This window comes from Bufo bufo, chromosome 7 (assembly GCF_905171765.1).
Source record: "Bufo bufo chromosome 7, aBufBuf1.1, whole genome shotgun sequence".
In the NCBI taxonomy this organism is placed as follows: domain Eukaryota; kingdom Metazoa; phylum Chordata; class Amphibia; order Anura; family Bufonidae; genus Bufo; species Bufo bufo.
This window is the reverse complement of record NC_053395.1, coordinates 185058542-185078411: the sequence shown is the minus strand read 5'-3', so window position 1 is coordinate 185078411 and position 19870 is coordinate 185058542. Positions and strand designations below refer to the sequence as shown.

Sequence of the window (19870 nt, the reverse complement as noted above, 5' to 3'; positions counted from 1 at the left end):
TCAGAGGTCTATAATTAGTGATTAATTTGATTAAATTAAAAATTCCATCTGTCCTACTAGTACACAGGGGCAGAAATACCCCATTATTGTGCTGCTATTAGGAATAAGGGAAAACAGATTAATGTTAGAAATCAACGCCTTCTTGTTTCTTTAGTCAAGTGATCCCAGCAGGCAGAAGTAGCAAACCTTCTATATACCCTGCTTGCGGACTTGAACAGTATGCAGTGAAAAGTGCTGCAGCAGCTCAGAACAGTATATGCAGTCCTACCTTCCAGGTGCAGCCCATATATGTATGCACCTTCCCTGGCTGGTTGAGAGAATTCCTCCTTGCACTTCTTCATTACATCGACAGTGAGATGCATCTTATCCAGGGGCCATTCATTTTTCCTTGCTAAACTTTGCATGACAGCTGCAAGAATTGTTTTAGTTGAATAATATCATTCTTAAATTGGTTCTTTTTATAATCACTCAGCATCTGTAACCACAGAGCTAAACACTAGTTTGTAAGATGTGATATTCACATAAGTGTATGTTTCATAGTTAGATAAATGGCAGGAGGGAAATAAGCAGCATAGTGGCAAAAAGAGCTTATTTTCCAGCAGGCATACACATTCCACATATTATTATACAACCGTGATGTATTGATGCATTGCAGAACTGTATTAACCTGTGGTAATTCTATTAAAATATGTCATTTATGTGTTTGTTAATTCCTGAATAATATAGTTTTTCTGACTTTAGATTGTGGTTATATAAAGCCGCTTCTGTTCTTCCGCCTTGCCTCAGTGGGTGCAGTCTTTGGCATCATGCACATACCCGTAATGTATTCAGCAGTCCGCAAATCCACAAAATACATATATCGCATTTGTTGCATCCACATCTTTTGCGGACCCACTGAATTCAATGGGTTCGTGATCTATCTTTGTGCAGAACGGACACACAGATGCGGAAACCACACGGATCATCCATGTGCTTTCTGCATCCGTTCCACAAAAAGATAGAATATCTCTGAAAAATGCAGACGCATTGAAGCCAATGGGTCTGCAAAAAAAAAATGCGGATGGCACATGGACTTCATCCATATTTTGCGGACCGCAAAATAGACATGGTTGTGTTCATGAGACCTTATGGAGGGTTCACCCAGAGGATTTTGTCCGTGTCAAAATCCGCCGCATATTCCTCAGCAGAAGCAGCTGCACTGTGCTGCGATTTCTGCTGTGGGTTTTCATGCGGACCTGCTCTAGGTTTAGCCTCACTGAATGGAGCTAAACCATGAGCAGGTTACAGCTTTGCGAGAGGTCCATGCGGTGACCATGCCAACAATAGACCTGTACGGTTTCAGTACAGATTCGGATCAGTTTTCATCACCGAATCCGTGCTTAAATGTGCCCCAAAATCCTATGTCTGAACATACGACTGATTTTGAAGTACAGTTGTGTTCAAAATAATAGCAGTGTGTTTAAAAAAGTGAATAAAGCTCAAAATCCTTCTAATAGCTTTTATTTCCATATACACAAATGCACTGGGGACACTACACATTCTATTCCAAATCAAAACATGAAGAAAAATATATCAAACTTGTGTTGTTCCTCTAAAAAAATTAAAGAAAAGTGAATATGACTGTTCAAAAAAAATAGCAGTGTTTGTATTCTTCTTTACAAACTCAAACATTCACTATATAAACTGAAAAATGTTTGAAGATTTTGCTTTCCTTTGAATCACTTCACTAATATTTAGTTGTGTAACCGCTGTTTCTGAGAACTGCTGGACGTCTGTGATGCATGGAGTCAACCAACTTCTGGCTCCTGTGAACAGGTATTCCAGCCCAGGAGGATTGGACTACATTCCACAGTTCTTCTTCTCCATTTCTAACCAAGAAACTGCATTTTTTGATGTCACCCCACAAGTTTTCTATTTGATTAAGATCCGGGGATTGGGCTGGCCACTCCATAACGTCAATCTTGTTGGTCTGGAACCAAGATGTTGCACGTTTACTGGTGTGTTTGGGGTCGTCGTCTTGTTGTAACACCCATTTCAAGGGCATTTCCTCTTCAGCATAAGGCAGCATGACCTCTTTAAGTATTCAGATGTATTCAAACTGATCTATGATCCCTGGTATGCGATAAATAGGCCCAACACCGTAGTATGAGAAACATCCCCATATCATGATGCTTGCACCACCATGCTTCATAGTGTACTGTGGCTTGAATTCAGTGTTTGGGGGTCGTCTGACAAACTGTCTCCGGCCACTAGACCTAGAAAAAAACAATCTTACTTTCATCAGTCCACAAAATGTCTCTTTAGGCCGGTCAATGTGCTCTTTGGCAAATTGTAACCTCTTCAGCACATGTCTTTTTTTCAACAGTGGGACTTTGCGGGGGCTTCTTGCAGATAGCTTGGCTTCACATAGGCGTCTTCTAATTATAACAGCACTCACAGGTAACTTTAGAATAGCCATTTCGGCTATTCTTCTATCCATTCGAATAATAGTTTTTTGCTTTCTTCTACGTCTTTCAGATTTTGGTTGCCATTTTAAAGCATTTGCGATCATTTTAGCTGAGAACCCTATCATTTTCTGCACTTCTTTATATGTTTTCCCCTCTCCAACCAACTTTTTAATCAAGGTACGCTGTTCTTCTGAACAATGTCTGGAACTACCCATTTTCCCTCAGAATTTCAGAGAGAAATGCACTGTAACCAGCATGTACAACATTTGCTGCCTTCCTTCCTTAAATAAGGGCAATACTTGCCACCTGTTTTTCAAAGAATGAATGACCTCACTCATTGAACTCCACACTGCTATTATTTTGAACATGCCCCTTTCAATAAGTGATTGAATTACAGAGAATCAGCAGCATGCATGTCATCACTGTTGGGTCTGTTGGGTTTCTATTACTCTACTACACCTGCTAGTAAATTATTTGCCATGTAGAAATATCATTTCTACCAAAAACTGTGATTGATCAGGTTAGTGATGTCTGACTGCTGATATTTTGAACATAACTGTACATGCTTCAAAAATCAGCACATAATACACATGTATTTTTTCAGCATGAAAAACACATTAATTTCAAATCAGCGTGGAATACACGTGTCTTTTTTTCAGCATGAAAAAAAAGGGTTCACTTCAATACAAAGCTGAATTTTCAGCTTGAGGCAGTTTTGAAGCAGATCTGTGGCAAAAAAAACGCATAGAGTTTCATGGAGCTGTCTTTTTCTGCTTCCTATTCATTTCAATGGTAACTTCAGTGCTGATTCTGCCCCAAGATAGGGCATGCACATGTAAAAAAGAAGCAAGTGCTGCTTTCCATTGAAATGAATGGGAGTCTGTTTTGAGGCATTTTTGAAGCAGAAACACTGCACCAAAAACTCCATGTGAACTGGACCTTAGGGTGACTTAGCATATGACAGATCTTGTTGCAGAAATTATCCGTGGCTGCAAATCAGTTCTATTTATCTGAATGGGGTTGTGTTGGCGGCAAGCACATGGATTTCTGCAAGCCCCATTCGAGTGAATGGAACAAAATCTGCCACGTGTGAAGTTACCCTTATGGTTTTCATATGCCATGAATGGACTATCTCATCTATCATTTTATTTTACAGTATTATCCTATATTATGATCTGCTTTGGTTCTGCTATTATTATTGCACTCGTTAAGCCTTACTAAAATACATAATATAATGTGAAATAGGAAAGGTGTGGAGGTTGTGAAGGAATTTAGTTTAAAGATACAAGTTTATAAAGAACATAAGGGGTATAGACTAACATTCAGCATGCTGTAGATTTCTATAATTGCTGTGCTGGACCTGATCAGTTCCATCATTTTAGTCGCCATATCGAATACGACAATAAAATGTTTATACGGTACGTCATTTGAGAAAAATATTCTAAGACAGCAAACATGCATTCGGCTAGGATAAAGTGTGGAGGGAAATGATTCTTTATGGCACACAGTTTTAGCTGTTCTGGTAATCATGTCGAAAAATACAATATTTATTCATTAGATCAAATTTAATGAGGCCTCCTGGCAGTAATTATAAAAATTACTGTAGCAGTAAATTACTAATGAGTTGTGATGTGCTCCCTACCTGTGAGGAAGGACTGGGGGTTGAAAAAGCCTGATATCCAGACGACACTTGGGAGACAAAGATCTTGAGTCCAGGCATCTAATTCACGGCAGCGAAGGAGCAGATCACTGTACCTGGAGAGCAAGCACAATAGACCTCAACTTGGCTACAGTTTAACAACCAGAAATCTGTGGGTTGTGGAATAGATCTCTGCGCTGTAAATCATAATGAATTCTAAATAAAATAGGTTATAATGCTCCCTACTCGGGTATATAGCTGATTAGTGATGAGCGAAATAAAGCATTCGAAGCAGAATTCGATCTGAAGTTTTAGGGAAACTTTGAATTGAAACAAATCCGAATTTTCTCGTGCTTCGTAGTAACAAATCAGGATTTCCTAAAATGGCGGCTCCATGTGTTATAAAGTGAAAGTAAGTGTAGACGAAACAAGCCCGGGACCGCAAGATCACCCATAATGCCGCGTAGCCAGACAATTAGCAGATAGCCCTCCCCTGTGATGTCACAGCCCTATAAAACCCTCATCCCGTGCGGTCTCCGCCATTGTCCTCTAAGCTGAGCAAAAAGAGAGAAATGGCAAGCTCTCATGCACTAGGGACAGTACTGCTGAAAATGATTAATATAAGAATATTGGCAAGGGAGAGTGATTCTGCATCAGTTTTATTTATTCCTACATTTACGTATTCCTACATAAGCCATAAATGTACTTCAATACAGATAAGATGGAAGCCTTTATTATTCCAGCCCAAGTGTGGCAACCAATACCATCCAGTCTGCACCCCTTAGGGGGGGCCATGTCTTAATGATGAACATCCTCATCTTTTGCTGGCTTTACTTCTTCCAAATCATCCTTCAAAGTCTCCATGTCCTAGAAAAGTCAGCAAAATGCAGGGAGAGGAGAAGCTGGATGTTCCTGATGACATATTCTCATCACTATTACATGATGTGGAAAAGGAGGAAAAGCAGATGGCAGAAGAAGGGCTCCCACCTGTAGGGCAGGAGAGCGCTGGGGTTGGAGAAGTGGGTATGCCCGAGCTGATTAATATTCTGTGTTTACTGTCAAATAACCTGCAGGAGATTGCAGGCTAGAACAGCAATAATATGTATATTGTTCTCCCACCTAACCAGCCAAACCCCATACCAGCAACAGCCCCTGTTTAAAGATGCTGCACGTCCATTAACAATGAAGAAGTTACAGTTACAGTGCGGTCTTTATTATTTATTAGCTGCAGGCTAATTGGCTGCTCGGTTCTTCACTGCAGCATAACTGCAACCCGCTCGCAGCACAGCCGCTCCTTGTGGCCGTACCCTAAGGCAAAGTGGCCTGGGTATACCTGATTTATAGCGTTTTGTGGCAAATTACTTCAGGACTAATTGAATTTCTTGGCGAATGCGGCAAAGTTGCTGAATTAAATTTTTCAAAATGTCGCTCATCTCTACAGCTGATATTAAAGAAGAGCTTCCTGTCCAGTACTCTGATATTTCAGCCTTGCCATGGGCATACTGTGTGGATCCAAATCTCCATTCTCACTACACTTGTGTACATTGATACGTTTCCTTATGGACACTGCTGAAATGCCAGAGCAAACAACACAAATTATTGTCAAGGGGACTTTGGTTGAGGAGGTTCAGATTCAGGCTTGTTACCTATATCTCTACATAGGAGCTAAAAAGTTAAAAAGTTTTTTTTACCACATCTTAATTATGCAGTAAATTGCATTTTATATGATGCTTTTGGTAGCTTTCCTTTAACACTTTTCAGAGTAATACTGGTGATGGTATACATGTTATTACAGTGGTCAAATGAGAAAAAAATTACAATTAACGTTTCCGCATTTTACATGCAAAAACTTGTAGCAGGAAGCGTAGTGCCCATATACCGCTACATGCTGCTGGAATTCACACCGCAGGTTAGAAGCTGTGACAGTTACAGGGTGGGCTTCACACTCTGAGAAAGGACACATCCCCAAAGCTATGATAGAGAGCTGCAGCAGAAAGGACATACCCCCTGAAAAAGGACACATCCCCATGAGCTGTCATAAGGAGAGATCTGTAGCAGAAAGGACACCCCAATCCGTTATGCCAGCCGGAAGAGAATGCAGCAGAAGAATTGGGACAATATATGAGGTGAGTTCTGGACCCATGTGATGCAAAGGGCTCGATCTAGCCTTTTAAATTAGAGACTGTTTTTACCATATTATTTCTTACATCAGTCATGTCCTAACCCCTTTAAATGTAGCAGTCTTTTCATTGCCAATACTACAGTAGTAAGACCACAGTACTACAGTAAGGACCACAGACATGTTCCAGGATACTGGCACAAATCTGGATCACTGGCTTCTCGAGACTTCCTTGTCTGGGGGTTGTGTAGTCAGGAGTCACATGCAGGAGGTGTCTGCCAGCTTGTCCACAACAAGCAAGATTTAAGCCCACCATAGACATAATAGTAAAGCTCTGTTCACACGTGTTTGATATGACAAGATCTTATAATTGAACACTGAAATCCATTTCAAATCGAATGACAATCTATATCTGAATGGGGTTTCTGTATCACATCACTGTTTCGTTTTCCGTTGTTCTGATCCGTCAGAAGAAAAGAAAAAAAAATGGATCTTGTAATTTAAGCATCTGTTATGCTCAGTTATGCACATTTTGCATCCATTTTAGCCATTTCCATTTGAGATCCATTATTTTTAAGTCCTACACAAAGTAGGATCTCAGGAGGAAATGGCTGAAACGGATGCAAAATGTGGATAACTGAGCATAATAGATGCTAAAAATACAGGATCCGTTTTTTGTTGTTTTCTGTTCTTCTGATAGATCAAAAGAACGGGAAATGAAAAAGTGATGTGAACCCGGCCTAACCTGTTGCAACACAAAATTTCCTGTACAGGCTTTCGTTTATATGCCAGATTGCATGTGCTACTTATTTCAGACTGAGGCCAAGAGAGTTAATCCCATGGAATGACAATGAAGCTAATCCTCGTGTGGAACTGTGGCAGAAATCCAAGGGTCAGCCACGGATTTCCGCCACGGAAATACACATCGGCTTGTGATAACTATTCGACTGGGAAGCCTTTGCGACTCATGTCTTGTGTTAACTCATCATGTATGAGGGGTGATCCTCTCAAACAAGATGACCCATATACATAATATGTGATGTCTTGGAAAATCTGTTACAGGAAATCTGGTCAGGTTAAGGAGATAGAGACATTTTACTGTATACAGCAATGAGCATGAACTATACAGGCTTTAGGGAGTATGGTTTTCCATGTTTATTTCAGGTTTTATCATTTCAGATATCTCATAGTAAATAAATACCAAAACAGGGAATTCAGAAGAATAAATGCAGAGGCTTTGCTGAAGATTAATGTATCAAGAACGGACACCTAATATACAGAAGGAATAAATAGGCAGTCGAAATACTGAAGATTTATGTTATGAGACCTGGACTTTTCTTCCTACAAAGGGAAATAGCATCTAATCAATGACTCATTATACACCGCCTTATGATGACCTCTGAAGCAGTGGCAGAGATGGGGGGGGGGGGGGGGGGGGGGGGCTTGTTAATGGAATAGAAATGTCACAATGCTGTGTATGGTCAGAAAAACTTCAAATAGTTCCAAGAAATAGAGATGATGCCAGGAGAAAGGGTGTCAGTCAGTGTGTTGTCAAGAACGTTGCTTGAGATTACAATGGTTTCTATTATGTATGGAAAGCTTGCTGTTCAAAATTTCTAATTTAAAGAGACATTAAACCTAAACTTTATCTTGTCTACAGCTGTCTGGTCTCCTAATACAATAGGTCATCAATATCAGATCGGTGGTGGTTCTGAATCCCTGCACCCCCAGTAACCAGCTACGTGAAAGAGCTGTGGTACTCGTGTAAGTGGTGCAGTGTAATTACAACTTCCTCTCCCATTCACTTGAAATAGTTTAGTTATATTATTTTATGGAGAATACAACAATTTACTAAAAAGTCAATGAGACTATGATGTGATACTTACCTGAATACTCTTCATTTGGAGGATCGGTAAAATTGCTCTTGACTCCCCAACTTAAAGAGGACCTGTCGCCTCTCCCGACTGACTTTTTTAGGGCTCTTTCACATGAGCGTGTCCCTTGCGGGAATCATTGATAATGCTCTGTGCCTCTGCCTGACTTTTCTGTACCGGAATCATACTCACAGCTTTATGTAAATATGATTCTGTTACAGAAAAGTCAGGCAGAGGCACACAGCATTATAAATCATGATAATGCCCTGCGCTTCTGTAGTCAAGAACGCACAATCCCTCTCTCACACGGAGCGTGATTCCAGTGTGAAAGAGCCCTTAGTAACTACTTGCATCCCACTTGTAATAATAATTCTGGAGGATCTTTTCATGAGAACAAATGCTCCAGAATTGTCATTTCATGTGGAATACAATTATTTCCTAAAACAGACATGTCAGAAACATTACCATAGAAAGTGGGAAAACTATTTTCATGGCTATTGCAGCATTGGGATCTGTCACTAAATGTTCACACCCAGCCTTTGTTGACTTTCACATGAATGTCATATCAATAACTAAAATACTGGTCAATCACGTAAAAAAAGGAAATAACCTCTCATAAAGCAGATCTGGCCCAGGCATTTACAAGCCTTGTTGATTCTGTAGGCTAATGTTTCTCTCCTCTTAATTCTCCCCATAAACTTCAAAGCTTTAGAAATAAAAGTCTTATTGTTCTGGTTGCTGCTAAGAGTAGTTAATGAGTACAAAGTCTTCCCTGTTCACGATAAGATCCTGTGCCTGCGCTTTGATTTCTCAAATCTGTTGACTATGTAACTAGGTGAAACACTGCTGCAGTTCTTCAGGTTCCTGTTCAGATTACCTTATTTTCTACATACAGTCAAATATGTAAAAACATACAGCAAAATCATAGAACAAATCCAGAAAGAAGATAATGGGAGAGATTTATCAGGAGCGGAAGTTTTGCAAGAAGTCAGTTTTGCAGCAGTCTGCATTGTCGTAATTTGTGCCAAATGTATCAAATGTCACATCATCTTTGATAAATCTAAGGCTAGTTTCACACCTGCGGCTGTCATCTCCCTGGCAGGTTCTTCCGGCATAGAATAGATAAAACGGATAAAAGCCATTGCTTGCAGCATTTTTTGCCCAGCCAATTCCACCATATTTGCTGGGTAGCAGCCGGATCCCATTATAGTCAATGGGGTCCGGCGGGCAGGCAGCAGTTTCCGGCAATGCTCAATCCTGAGAACCCATGCAGGCTGTTCTCTGCCGGGACAACCTGCTGGAGAACTCTGCCGAAGATGTGAAACTAGCATAACACTTCTGTCTTGAGATGTTAGTCCACTTTCTACACCATCCCTTTACTGGAGGAACATTGCAAACAATTTTGCAACTTTTTAAAAAGTCTCAGTTGATAAATCTATCTGGAATCAGCTTGACAGGCTAACCATGGCCATATTCCCACTTACTGGGTGATGTAAAAATAACAAAATGTTGTCAATTTTGTTTGGGGAAAAAACCCAAAAGGCCTCATGCCCTAACATGCTTCTTATAATATTTCAAAAAATATTTTGCAAGAAATTGTGCAATATTTTAGCAAGCACATTCTTTAGAATGACTGCGAAGGTTCTCATTCATCCAGGTCATGGTATATTAATAGTAATATGTCAGAGCAACTGGACTTCTTGTCCAGTTGTTCTGACTTATTACTACTGATACACAAGCTTCAAAGCCCTGTAGGTTGGTTTTAGGTACATTCAGAGGGGACCTTACAGTGAATATCCACCCTTAAACAACTTTGTCCACCCTTCTTTTCTAAATAGGTCCAAAAGTATGTGCTAAATCATTTCAGTTGAGGTCAGAGGTACATGGCTATGTCAACACTGCAGCCATGTAAACACAGACTGAAGGCGATGACTGCAGTTGCAGCACTGGATGCAGAAGGGGATTAAACTGGAGAGTAAAGGATCTTTTATTATTTGGGCAAGTTTTTCATAATCTCAGACAACTCCTAATTTATGCTTATAATAGACAGAGCTCCATTTTTTCTGAGCTGCAAATCCCCAGCGTAGACATAAGAGTTAAAAAAATTCTGTCTGTCACTAGCAACCACTAGAGGGCGCTTAGGAACTTACTGCCTACATATAAGGTGAACTCAATATCAAAACAGCACCCAGTAAGCTCCCATGCTGCCTCTAGTGGTGGATACAGACAGACATCATTTTTTTTAAATGTCTATCTGTGTGGGCCATTTGGACTCAGCTCTGTATCTCTGAAAGATATATTTAAAGATAAATCACTTTGAAATCTAAAAATTACAGTGTTAAAAGGTGGCCATTCACCTTCAAGGAGTGATGCCATCTTATCCACTCTGATTGTCATAAAGGATTTTACTTACCATGCTCTCTTATTATCATGTAATCAGCATAATCACTATCTATATACACCTAGGTAATCTATTTCTATGGAAGCATTTCAAATAACTTTGTACCGACAGAGAAATTTCACAACGGTTAAAGGAGTTGTCCCACAAAAAAACATTCTACAGTTTTCTACACCTGGATCTGAATACGTTTGTAATTGCATTTAATTAAAAATGTATTATAGCCACTGAGTTATTCAATAAAATGTATCTGTATAGCGCCACCTGCTGTTTGTTCTTTTTCTTATTTTTTTGTCCGACTCACTGAGATGGCCGCACATGCTGAGTTTCATCCTTCAACTGCCTCCTGAGCTGTGATAGGGAGAGAGCTGCAGCAGAAAGAACACACCCCTGAGCTGCCAGCATGCTATACATTTTGGAGAATAATTGGAGCAATGAATGGGAAGATCTCTGGATCCATGTGAGGTACAGGGCTGGTTCTAGCTTTGTTAGAGATTTTCATGTACTACATGTGGTGTGATTTTAATTTTTTACATTAAAGGGGTTTTAATACTGATGACCTATCCTCTTGATATCTGATCGGTGTTGGTCCGAATTTGACGCGGCCTTTTTCTAGCTTTTCCTAGGACAGCGACAGCTTGTTCATCGGTCACATGGCCTAGGGACAAGTGAATGGGGCTGAGATGCGATATAAAAACACAGCTGCTATACAATGTGTTCAGTAAGCTGCGATTAGGGCGCGGCGCGGCGCTCACATAAGTGCCGGTGCCTTCTTAAACAGCTGATCAGCGGGGGTCCCAGGTGTCAGACCACCACCAATCAGAAACTGATGACCTGTAAAATGGAGCCTTGGAAGGCGCACCGCACATGCCTGGCGTCCCTCCATTTATTTCTATGGGGTAGCCAACTCGGCTCGGCTATCTTTGGCAGCCCCATAGAAATGAATGGAGGGCGGCCAAACATGCGCGGTGCGCCCTCTGTGACTTTCATGGCTCCGTTTACAAGATATCAGACAATGGGAACATATCCTAGCAATATACCCCAATTGTCTGATATGTCACAACCAATCATGGGATAACTCTTTTAATTGAAAATGTCAATTATGTATTGGAGATTTTAGCTGTTACTCCTATCGAAAAAATCTGTATCAGTTTTCATAAAATGTAATAACCGTTCATAAATAGAAAATGCAAATAAATCACTATATAAATTGATTATGAATATGAGTTAGTTTTTCTGCCTCCACTGGTGTGATTCCCCCCCCCCCTCCATTTGAAGGACGATTTGACAGGTGCCTGTTCATGTTAGTTAACCCGCTATGTAAATGGATTTATGTTGATTTCATTATGGAGGAGAACCATACCGAACAAGTATACAGTATATAAAAACATGTAATTTGTGAACGCATACCGCTTTCCCCGTGAGTTAGAACAACAAATTGGCACTTTTAAATTTTTGGGTCTGTACTTACATTTTCATTTCCAAGAGAATTTGTTTTAAATCAGTATAATTTTCCACACAATTACAGTACGGGTAATCTTTAGTGCATTTTAGATGGATCCATTTTAAGATATGGAATTCAATGAATCGCTTTAGAAAATATTGTCTAAAACCCGAGCGCAGACAATGGGAAAGCAAGATAAATTCTAGATTATTTGAAAGTCATTATGTGCAATAAAAATAGTGCTCATTTAAAATCAATTTCAATAAAACATTAGGGACTGAACTCTGAGTGGATGAAAAGAAGGGAAAGCCAGCAAACAAATTGTAGATAATGCTTTTTTTCCTCCTGCAACTTATAAAGGAAAATATACTCATTCAGCCCGGCTACTGTGTCAAAACCATTCGACTAGTGAATAAGAGAAAAATTATCCAGATTTCCATTACACGCACCCTCTTAGGTCCATCAGATGCCACTTTTGCTTTAATAACATCACATTGTCACGACTGCACAAAAATGTAACATTTCCTGTAGTTGTCTTCTTCACTTTTGAAAGCAAATCAGTAGATATCGATATTTTTCCAATTAGAGGATATAGTTTATTGTGCTGGAGAGCCCAAACTATTTAACAGCTCTGACGACGGATTGTGAATTGCACGGATGACAGATTTTGGAAGACATAATGAGAGATTAGAGAAAAAAAATCACACAAAAAAACCTGTGTATTTCTCTGCAGCTTCTGTAGCTGGAGATGATGAAGTCTACATGACAAGCAGTGTTCTCGTTGCTGACACAAAGCTATGCAGGTCTCTTAGGGCCCTGTCACAACACCTTTAATGTCATACATGTAAAGCATACATTTTTTTTATGCCACTGCTGGTGTTAGACGTTCCACAGTTGTTAAGAGGTGCATGTCCCTTAAAGGAAATGTGGTCCTGCTTGCACACTATAAGGCCTCTTGCAGACGAACGTTAGTTTTTTCCGTTTCCGTTCCGTTTTTGCGGATTCCGTTTGCGGAACCATTCACTTCAATGGGTCCGCAAAAACAACGGAAGGTACTCCATATGCATTCCGTTTCCATATTTTCGTTCAGTTCAAAGATAGAACACGTCCTATTATTGCCTGCAAATCACGTTTCGTGGCTCCATTCAAGTCAGTGGTTCTACAAATAAAACAGAATGCATACGTATGTCTTCCATATCTGTTCCATTTTTGCGGAACCATCTATTGAAAATTTTATGCCCAGCCCAATTTTTTTATGTACTTACTGTTTAAACATTATTATATGCTTCCGTTTCCGATCCGCAAAAAACGGGTCACAAACGGAAACCAAACGGAAAAACGGAACGGAAACACTACTGAAACGGAAAAACGGATCCCTTTAAAACAGACCACAAAACCGTACAGTCGTGTGCAAGAGGCCTAAGAAAAAGCACCAGCCTATGTGCGCTCCCACGGTCCCAGCCACCAGAAAGGCCAGCACTTTTTCTTTTAGTGTGCAAGCATGACCACCACTGATGGATTGCAGGGAGGTCGTAACCATGAAAACGAGCAGTGTATAATGTGATGAAAAAATGAATCCAGCCAACAAAGGAGGCAATATGGACAATAACAATACATTAGTAAGTGGCTTGTATTAATTTCCTCTACATAATAAATTCAATTTGTTTAAGTGAGACAACCCCTTTAAGGCTTACATTAACTTAAAGAGTAACTAAACTTTTGTATATTTTTTGTGAATGTGTCCCTAATGCTCTAATAACAGTTTATGTAATGTACTTTATTAATGTATTTTGTATTTTTTTCCACTGTTTCCTCCCTAAAGCGCACCTTTCCCTGTGCGCTTAAAATTCACTTCTCTGTACACCACTGACTGCTCGGCCGTGTACGGACTGTACATTTTATGAATGGGACCGCAGTGCAGAGAGTACCCCCCGGAGGTTAACTAACTCCTGGCATAATACAGGGGTACCCTGTACCCATAGTACAGGGTACCCAATATGCTATGCCAGGAGTCAGTAAACCTCCGGGGAGCACGGGCAGGAGCAGCAATGTGCGCTCCTGCCTATATTCACTGTGCTGCGGCCCCGCTCATAAAACATACAGTCTGTACTCCGTACACCGCTGAGCTGTCAGCAGTGTACAGAGAACTGAAGTTTAAGCGCACAGGGAATGGTGCGCTTTAGGGAGGAAACAGTGGAATAAAAATACATTTATAAAGTACATTACAAAAACTGTTATTAGGGCATTAGGGACACATTCACAAAAAAAATCATACAAAAGTTTAGTTACTCTTTAAGTTACACAGCAAGGCCATCTTTTTTTTAAATGCTTTTGAAAATTTCACTGAAAAATCGTATTTATGTATAAAGTATCCCATTGTAATAAAACCATCATAATATACCCAACTAATATTAATAATATTATTCATCACACTATGTATATTACCATAGCCATACTATATATACACTCACCTAAAGAATTATTAGGAACACCTGTTCTATTTCTCATTAATGCAATTATCTAGTCAACCAATCACATGGCAGTTGCTTCAATGCTTTTAGGGGGGTGATCCTGGTCAAGACAATCTCCTGAACTCCAAACTGAATGTCAGAATGGGAAAGAAAAGTGATTTAAGCAATTTTGAGCGTGGCATGGTTGTTGGTGCCAGACGGGCCGGTCTGAGTATTTCACAATCTGCTCAGTTACTGGGATTTTCACGCACAACCATTTTTAGGGTTTACAAAGAATGGTGTGAAAAGGGAAAAACATCCAGTATGCGGCAGTCCTGTGGGCAAAAATGCCTTGCGGATGCTAGAGGTCAGAGGAGAATGGGCCGACTGATTCAAGCTGATAGAAGAGCAATGTTGACTGAAATAACCACTCGTTACAACCGAGGTATGCAGCAAAGCATTTGTGAAGCCACAACACGCACAACCTTGAGGCGGATGGGCTACAACAGCAGAAGAACCCACCGGGTACCACTCATCTCCACTACAAATAGGAAAAAGAGGCTACAATTTGCACGAGCTCACCAAAATTGGACTGTTGAAGACTGGAAAAATGTTGCCTGGTCTCATGAGTCTCGATTTCTGTTGAGACATTCAAATGGTAGAGTCCGAATTTGGCGTAAACAGAATGAGAACATGTACCCATCCTCTGATGGCTACTTCCAGCAGGATAATGCACCATGTCACAAAGCTCGAATCATTTCAAGTTGGTTTCTTGAACATGACAACGAGTTCACTGTACTAAAATGGCCCCCACAGTCACCAGATCTCAACACAATAGAGCATCTTTGGGATGTGGTGGAACGGGAGCTTCGTGCCCTGGATGTGCATCCCTCAAATCTCCATCAACTGCAAGATGCTATCCTATCAATATGGGCCAACATTTCTAAAGAATGCTATCAGCACCTTGTTGAATCAATGCCACGTAGAATTAAGGCAGTTCTGAAGGCAAAAGGGGCTCCAACACCGTATTAGTATGGTGTTCCTAATAATTCTTTAGGTGAGTGTGTATATATATATATATATATATATATATATATATAGATACACATACACGCACACGCATTTATATAGTGTGGGAGACTAGATTGCATGTTTATGCTGATAACTAGACAAGTATAAAACATTTAAAGAGTAATGGCACTTTAAAAAGACTTTTGATATGTCATAGTGAGGATTTGACTGGTAGGGGTCTGTGCCCTGAAACCCACATCAACTGCTAAAATGAGGGGTGCTGTCTCTCCTCATTGCTAAAGATGGGCTCATAGACTTTCTATTGAGCTCGTCTTTAGCAGCATGGAGAGAGAGCGCTTCTACCTCTTCACTTTTCCAATCGATGGGGGTCACATAGCAGCCATTCAGGCTTTAAAATATAAGCTAAGTGCGCCGTGGCAAGTTTCATTTTAATACTAGACCCAATGCATATCTAAACACACCCAATCCCACCCAGTCCCCTCAGTGCCTCCACACAGAAGGTATATCTATATTGTGCCCCTCACAGTAGATATGCCCACATTGTGCCCCCACTTTAGTTATACCCCCATTGTGCCCACACAGTAGATCGTCCCACATTGTGCCCCCACTGTAGATATGCAACCCTTTCAGTGCTGCCACCTCTGTTAATAAAAAATAAAAATAAAAAAAATAATCACCTAGGAGTTCCCCCAATGATCAGAGCTCATCCTCTGGTCGCCAGCAGGCACACATTGCGCTGCTGAGCTGTGCAGGAGGACTGTGCCAGCCCAAGAATCAGCCTGCACACTCCTACTAGGCAGCCCAACGTTGCCATGTGTGACTGCATCATGCCTGCTGGGGAGTGCAATCAACTGTCTACGTGTCCTTAGGACGCAGAGACAGCTGAAATCAGGACATACCTCGACCCTTCCAGGACGCAGAGACAGCCACTTAAATCCAGTTGGTTGGGAGGTATGCACATACACTTTACATACACAGACTTAAAGGGTAATAAGTCACAAAACTTACATACTGGCCAACCTAGGGGGCAGGATCCTGGGGATGAATTTGCTGTCGCTGCTGCCGGACTGATGCTCTTCCTGGCAGAATGCCCCAGAAACAGACGGTTACAGCATGCAGACCTATCTTTCCTGTGCCATAAGGCCCCTTGCAGATGAGCGTGTCCGGATAAGGTCCGGGTGCGTTGCGGCAAACCCGCGCGAGTAGGTACCCAATTGCAGTCAGTTTTGACTGCGATTGCGTTCCGTTGTTCAGTTTTTATCGCGCGGGTGCAATGTGTTTTGCACGCACGTGATAAAAAACTGAATGTGGTACCCAGACCCGAACTTCTTCACAGAAGTTCAGGTTTGGGTTCAAGGTTGTGTAGATTGTATTATTTCCCCTTATAACATGGTTATAAGGGAAAATAATAGCATTCTGAAAACAGAATGCATAGTACAATAGGGCTGGAGGGGTTAAAAAATAATTTAACTCACCTTAATCCATCTCTTCTGTCTTCTTCTTTGAGGAATAGGACCTTTGATGACGTCACTGCGCTCATCACATGGTCCATCACATTATCTTTTACCATGGTGATGGATCATGTGACGGACCATGTGATGAGCGCAGTGACGTCATCAAAGGTCCTTTTCCTGTGCACAGCAAAGAAGAAGACAGAAGAGAAGCCGGGCTGCGCGATCAAGTGGATTAAGGTGAGTTATATTATTTTGTATTTTTTTTAACCCCCTCCAGCCCTATTGTACTATGCATTCGTTATTAAAAATGCTATTATTTTCCCTTATAACCATGTTATAAGGGAAAATAATAATGATCGGGTCCCCATCCCGATCGTCTCCTAGCAACCGTGCGTGAAAATTGCACCACATCCGCACTTGCTTGCGGATACTTGCGATTTTCACGCAGCCCCATTCAATTCTATGGGGCCTGCGTTGCGTGAAAAACACAGAATATAGAACATGCTGCGATTTTCACGCAACGCACAAGTGATGCGTTAAAATCACCGCTCATGTGCACAGCCCCATAGAAATGAATGGGTCCGGATTCAGTGCGGGTGTAATGCGTTCACGTCACGCATTGCACCCGCGCGGAGAACTCACTCGTGTGAAAGGGGCTTAATACTTCAGCTCAGTGAATGTGGCCTGCCTCAGCTCTCCATTCATCTGGTAGGAAGTCTGGATAGCCTTGGGCCCCAGGCAGCCACCCAAACCGCTCATATTATATTCCGCCATTACAATGGGATACTCCAGCTTTATCCAACATTTCCCCTCAGTGGAAAGTGTTTGCATACAGATATCATGAAGAGCGATGTCTGCTTTAGCTTGAGAATATCAGGGATCAACCGAGGAATCAACAATGAGCTTTGTGTTAAAACATTAGAAAACTGTTACATAGTATTAATCAGGTAACGCTACAGACAATGGATGGATTTTCTCGGAAAATGAAGATGCATCCTTACCACTGAGCCAGGTTGTATGTTGATGGATAAGCCAGCTTCATCCAACTGTCAGGTACATTATCAAAAAATAGGGCTGACTGCAGTTGCTCCATTTCAGAAGAAATTGCTAACTCGCCCTAACAAAAGGAAACATTAGTGAGCTATTTGCTTTTCAGATAGCAGCTGTGATAAGATGACATGATAAATGGTAAAGAGCCCCTTTTTCGCCTCTCACAGAAATACACAAGGTGCTACATGACGCCTGAACAATACAGAAGCCTCAGCTTTCTCCAGACACATAACTCATTTACTAAAAGGAATATTAAGTAGTAACAATAACTAAAGGATTTAAGGTTATGTCTCTGGAATGTGCTGCAAAAGTGGAGAAATTAAATATGTTTTTCTGCAAAATTATTTTGCTCTCCGAAGCTTAAAATAACTGCACCGCTAGCTCCGCAGGTTCTGGGTTTCCTTGCCTCAACATCCAGCTTGGCGCGAGTCACATGACCGCTGTGGCAAGTCATTCTCTGCCACAGTCACATGACCTGTCAAACCGAATGCTAATGCCGGGAGACCTGGGACCTGCATTGATAGAGTTGGAAACCAGCGGTGGGAATCAGGTAAGTATGATTAGTTACCACTGTGGGTCCGGCCAAGCTGGGGAATCTGTAGAAGAGGTCCCTAGGTGTGACCGCCCCTTAAAGAGTCTATTCTTTATTTTCATTCTACTCATGTATCTGTAGTAAATATTTATGGTATTTAAAATAATTTTTTAATTTCCGTTACTCACTTGTCTTGATTAAAATATTACAGAGACACAGTATTTAGAAAGGTTGCCTAAAGACCTTATTGTTTCTCCTTTCTTTACTATTCTCTCTGTATATTCTTAGAAAACTCAAGTTCTCCATTTGCAAACAGCACAGACACAGCTTGAAGTGCAAGTCTGAACACTTGTATATAAATATGCCGAAAGAAGACACTGATCTTGCAAGGACCACATCCAGAGCTAAGAAGCTAGTCTGGTCTCTGTGGGACTCATTTAGCTGAGTATTTTCTTTCTGCAGAGTTTGGCCAAAATATAATTCACATATAGCTTTACAATGAGACAGAGATCATTGTCTCTTAAGTACTATCTAATATTTTCTTAATCTGCAAAAATCTAGTAAATTACTATATATGATATGATATATTTAAAGGCAATTTTTAATTATTGCTACTCATTTTTTTTTCTTCTACAGCTTTCAGTTTCAGTGCATTTGCAGACTAGCAGGGTCTCTGTCTCACACCGAATCCGCCAGGGAGCTGCTCTAAAGGCTCAAAGTGTAGCCCTTACCTCGGAACTCCTGTCAGCTCATAAACACTCATTTAAGGTAAATTCTTATTAAAGGGGTTTTCCGGGAATTAAGAAAATGAAAATACTTAAATATTACTTTATTATAAATATATTCCCAAATACCATTCCTTAGTTATAATGGCTCGTTTTGTCTATTAGTGCACACAAAACCTGTCCTAATGACACAGGAGGACAAGTTACTTCACAACATTGAAGTACAGAGAGGACAGACTGTCGTAATGGAGACTGCACACAAGAGCTGCTGTTCATTATCCACACCCCCACCCTCCTCTCTGTACTTCATGTGTCCTCATGAACTCCATTCCTACAGAAGATCTTATCATCTGTACTCAGGATCATAGAGTAGAGCAGAGCGGAGGATGAGGCAGCTCTTTAGCTCAGTGTTGTGAAGTAACTTGATTAGGACAGGTTTTCTGTTTACTAATAGGATGGCGGCCATTTTATTTCTCCTGATGATTGTTACCTAGACAAAACGAGCCATCATAACTAATAAACGGTATTTGGGAATATACTTATAATAAAGTAATATTTCAGTATTTTCATTTAATTAATTCCCAAAGAACCCCTTTAAATTGTGCATGTGCCTCGTCACAAATGAAATGCATCCTCTAATAGCACGGGGGATATCAAGACCATAAGTGTTGATAAATCTTCCCCAAAGTGTATTAGAAGATTGCAC

The 19870-nt window shown here is 40.7% G+C and overlaps 1 protein-coding gene across 1 annotated transcript in view; it reads right to left on the bottom strand.

The window, feature by feature from the left end:
* The window catches only part of LOC121008813 (dynein heavy chain 11, axonemal-like), a 489011-nt gene that overhangs the window by 5696 nt on the left and 463445 nt on the right, over positions 1-19870 (bottom strand). The window contains exons 79-81 of the mRNA XM_040441508.1: positions 17859-17974; positions 4090-4202; positions 269-409 (exon numbers count right to left, since the gene is read on the bottom strand). Of these exons, the coding sequence (XP_040297442.1) occupies positions 269-409; positions 4090-4202; positions 17859-17974 (370 nt within the window). The remainder of the gene's footprint in view (positions 1-268; positions 410-4089; positions 4203-17858; positions 17975-19870) is intronic.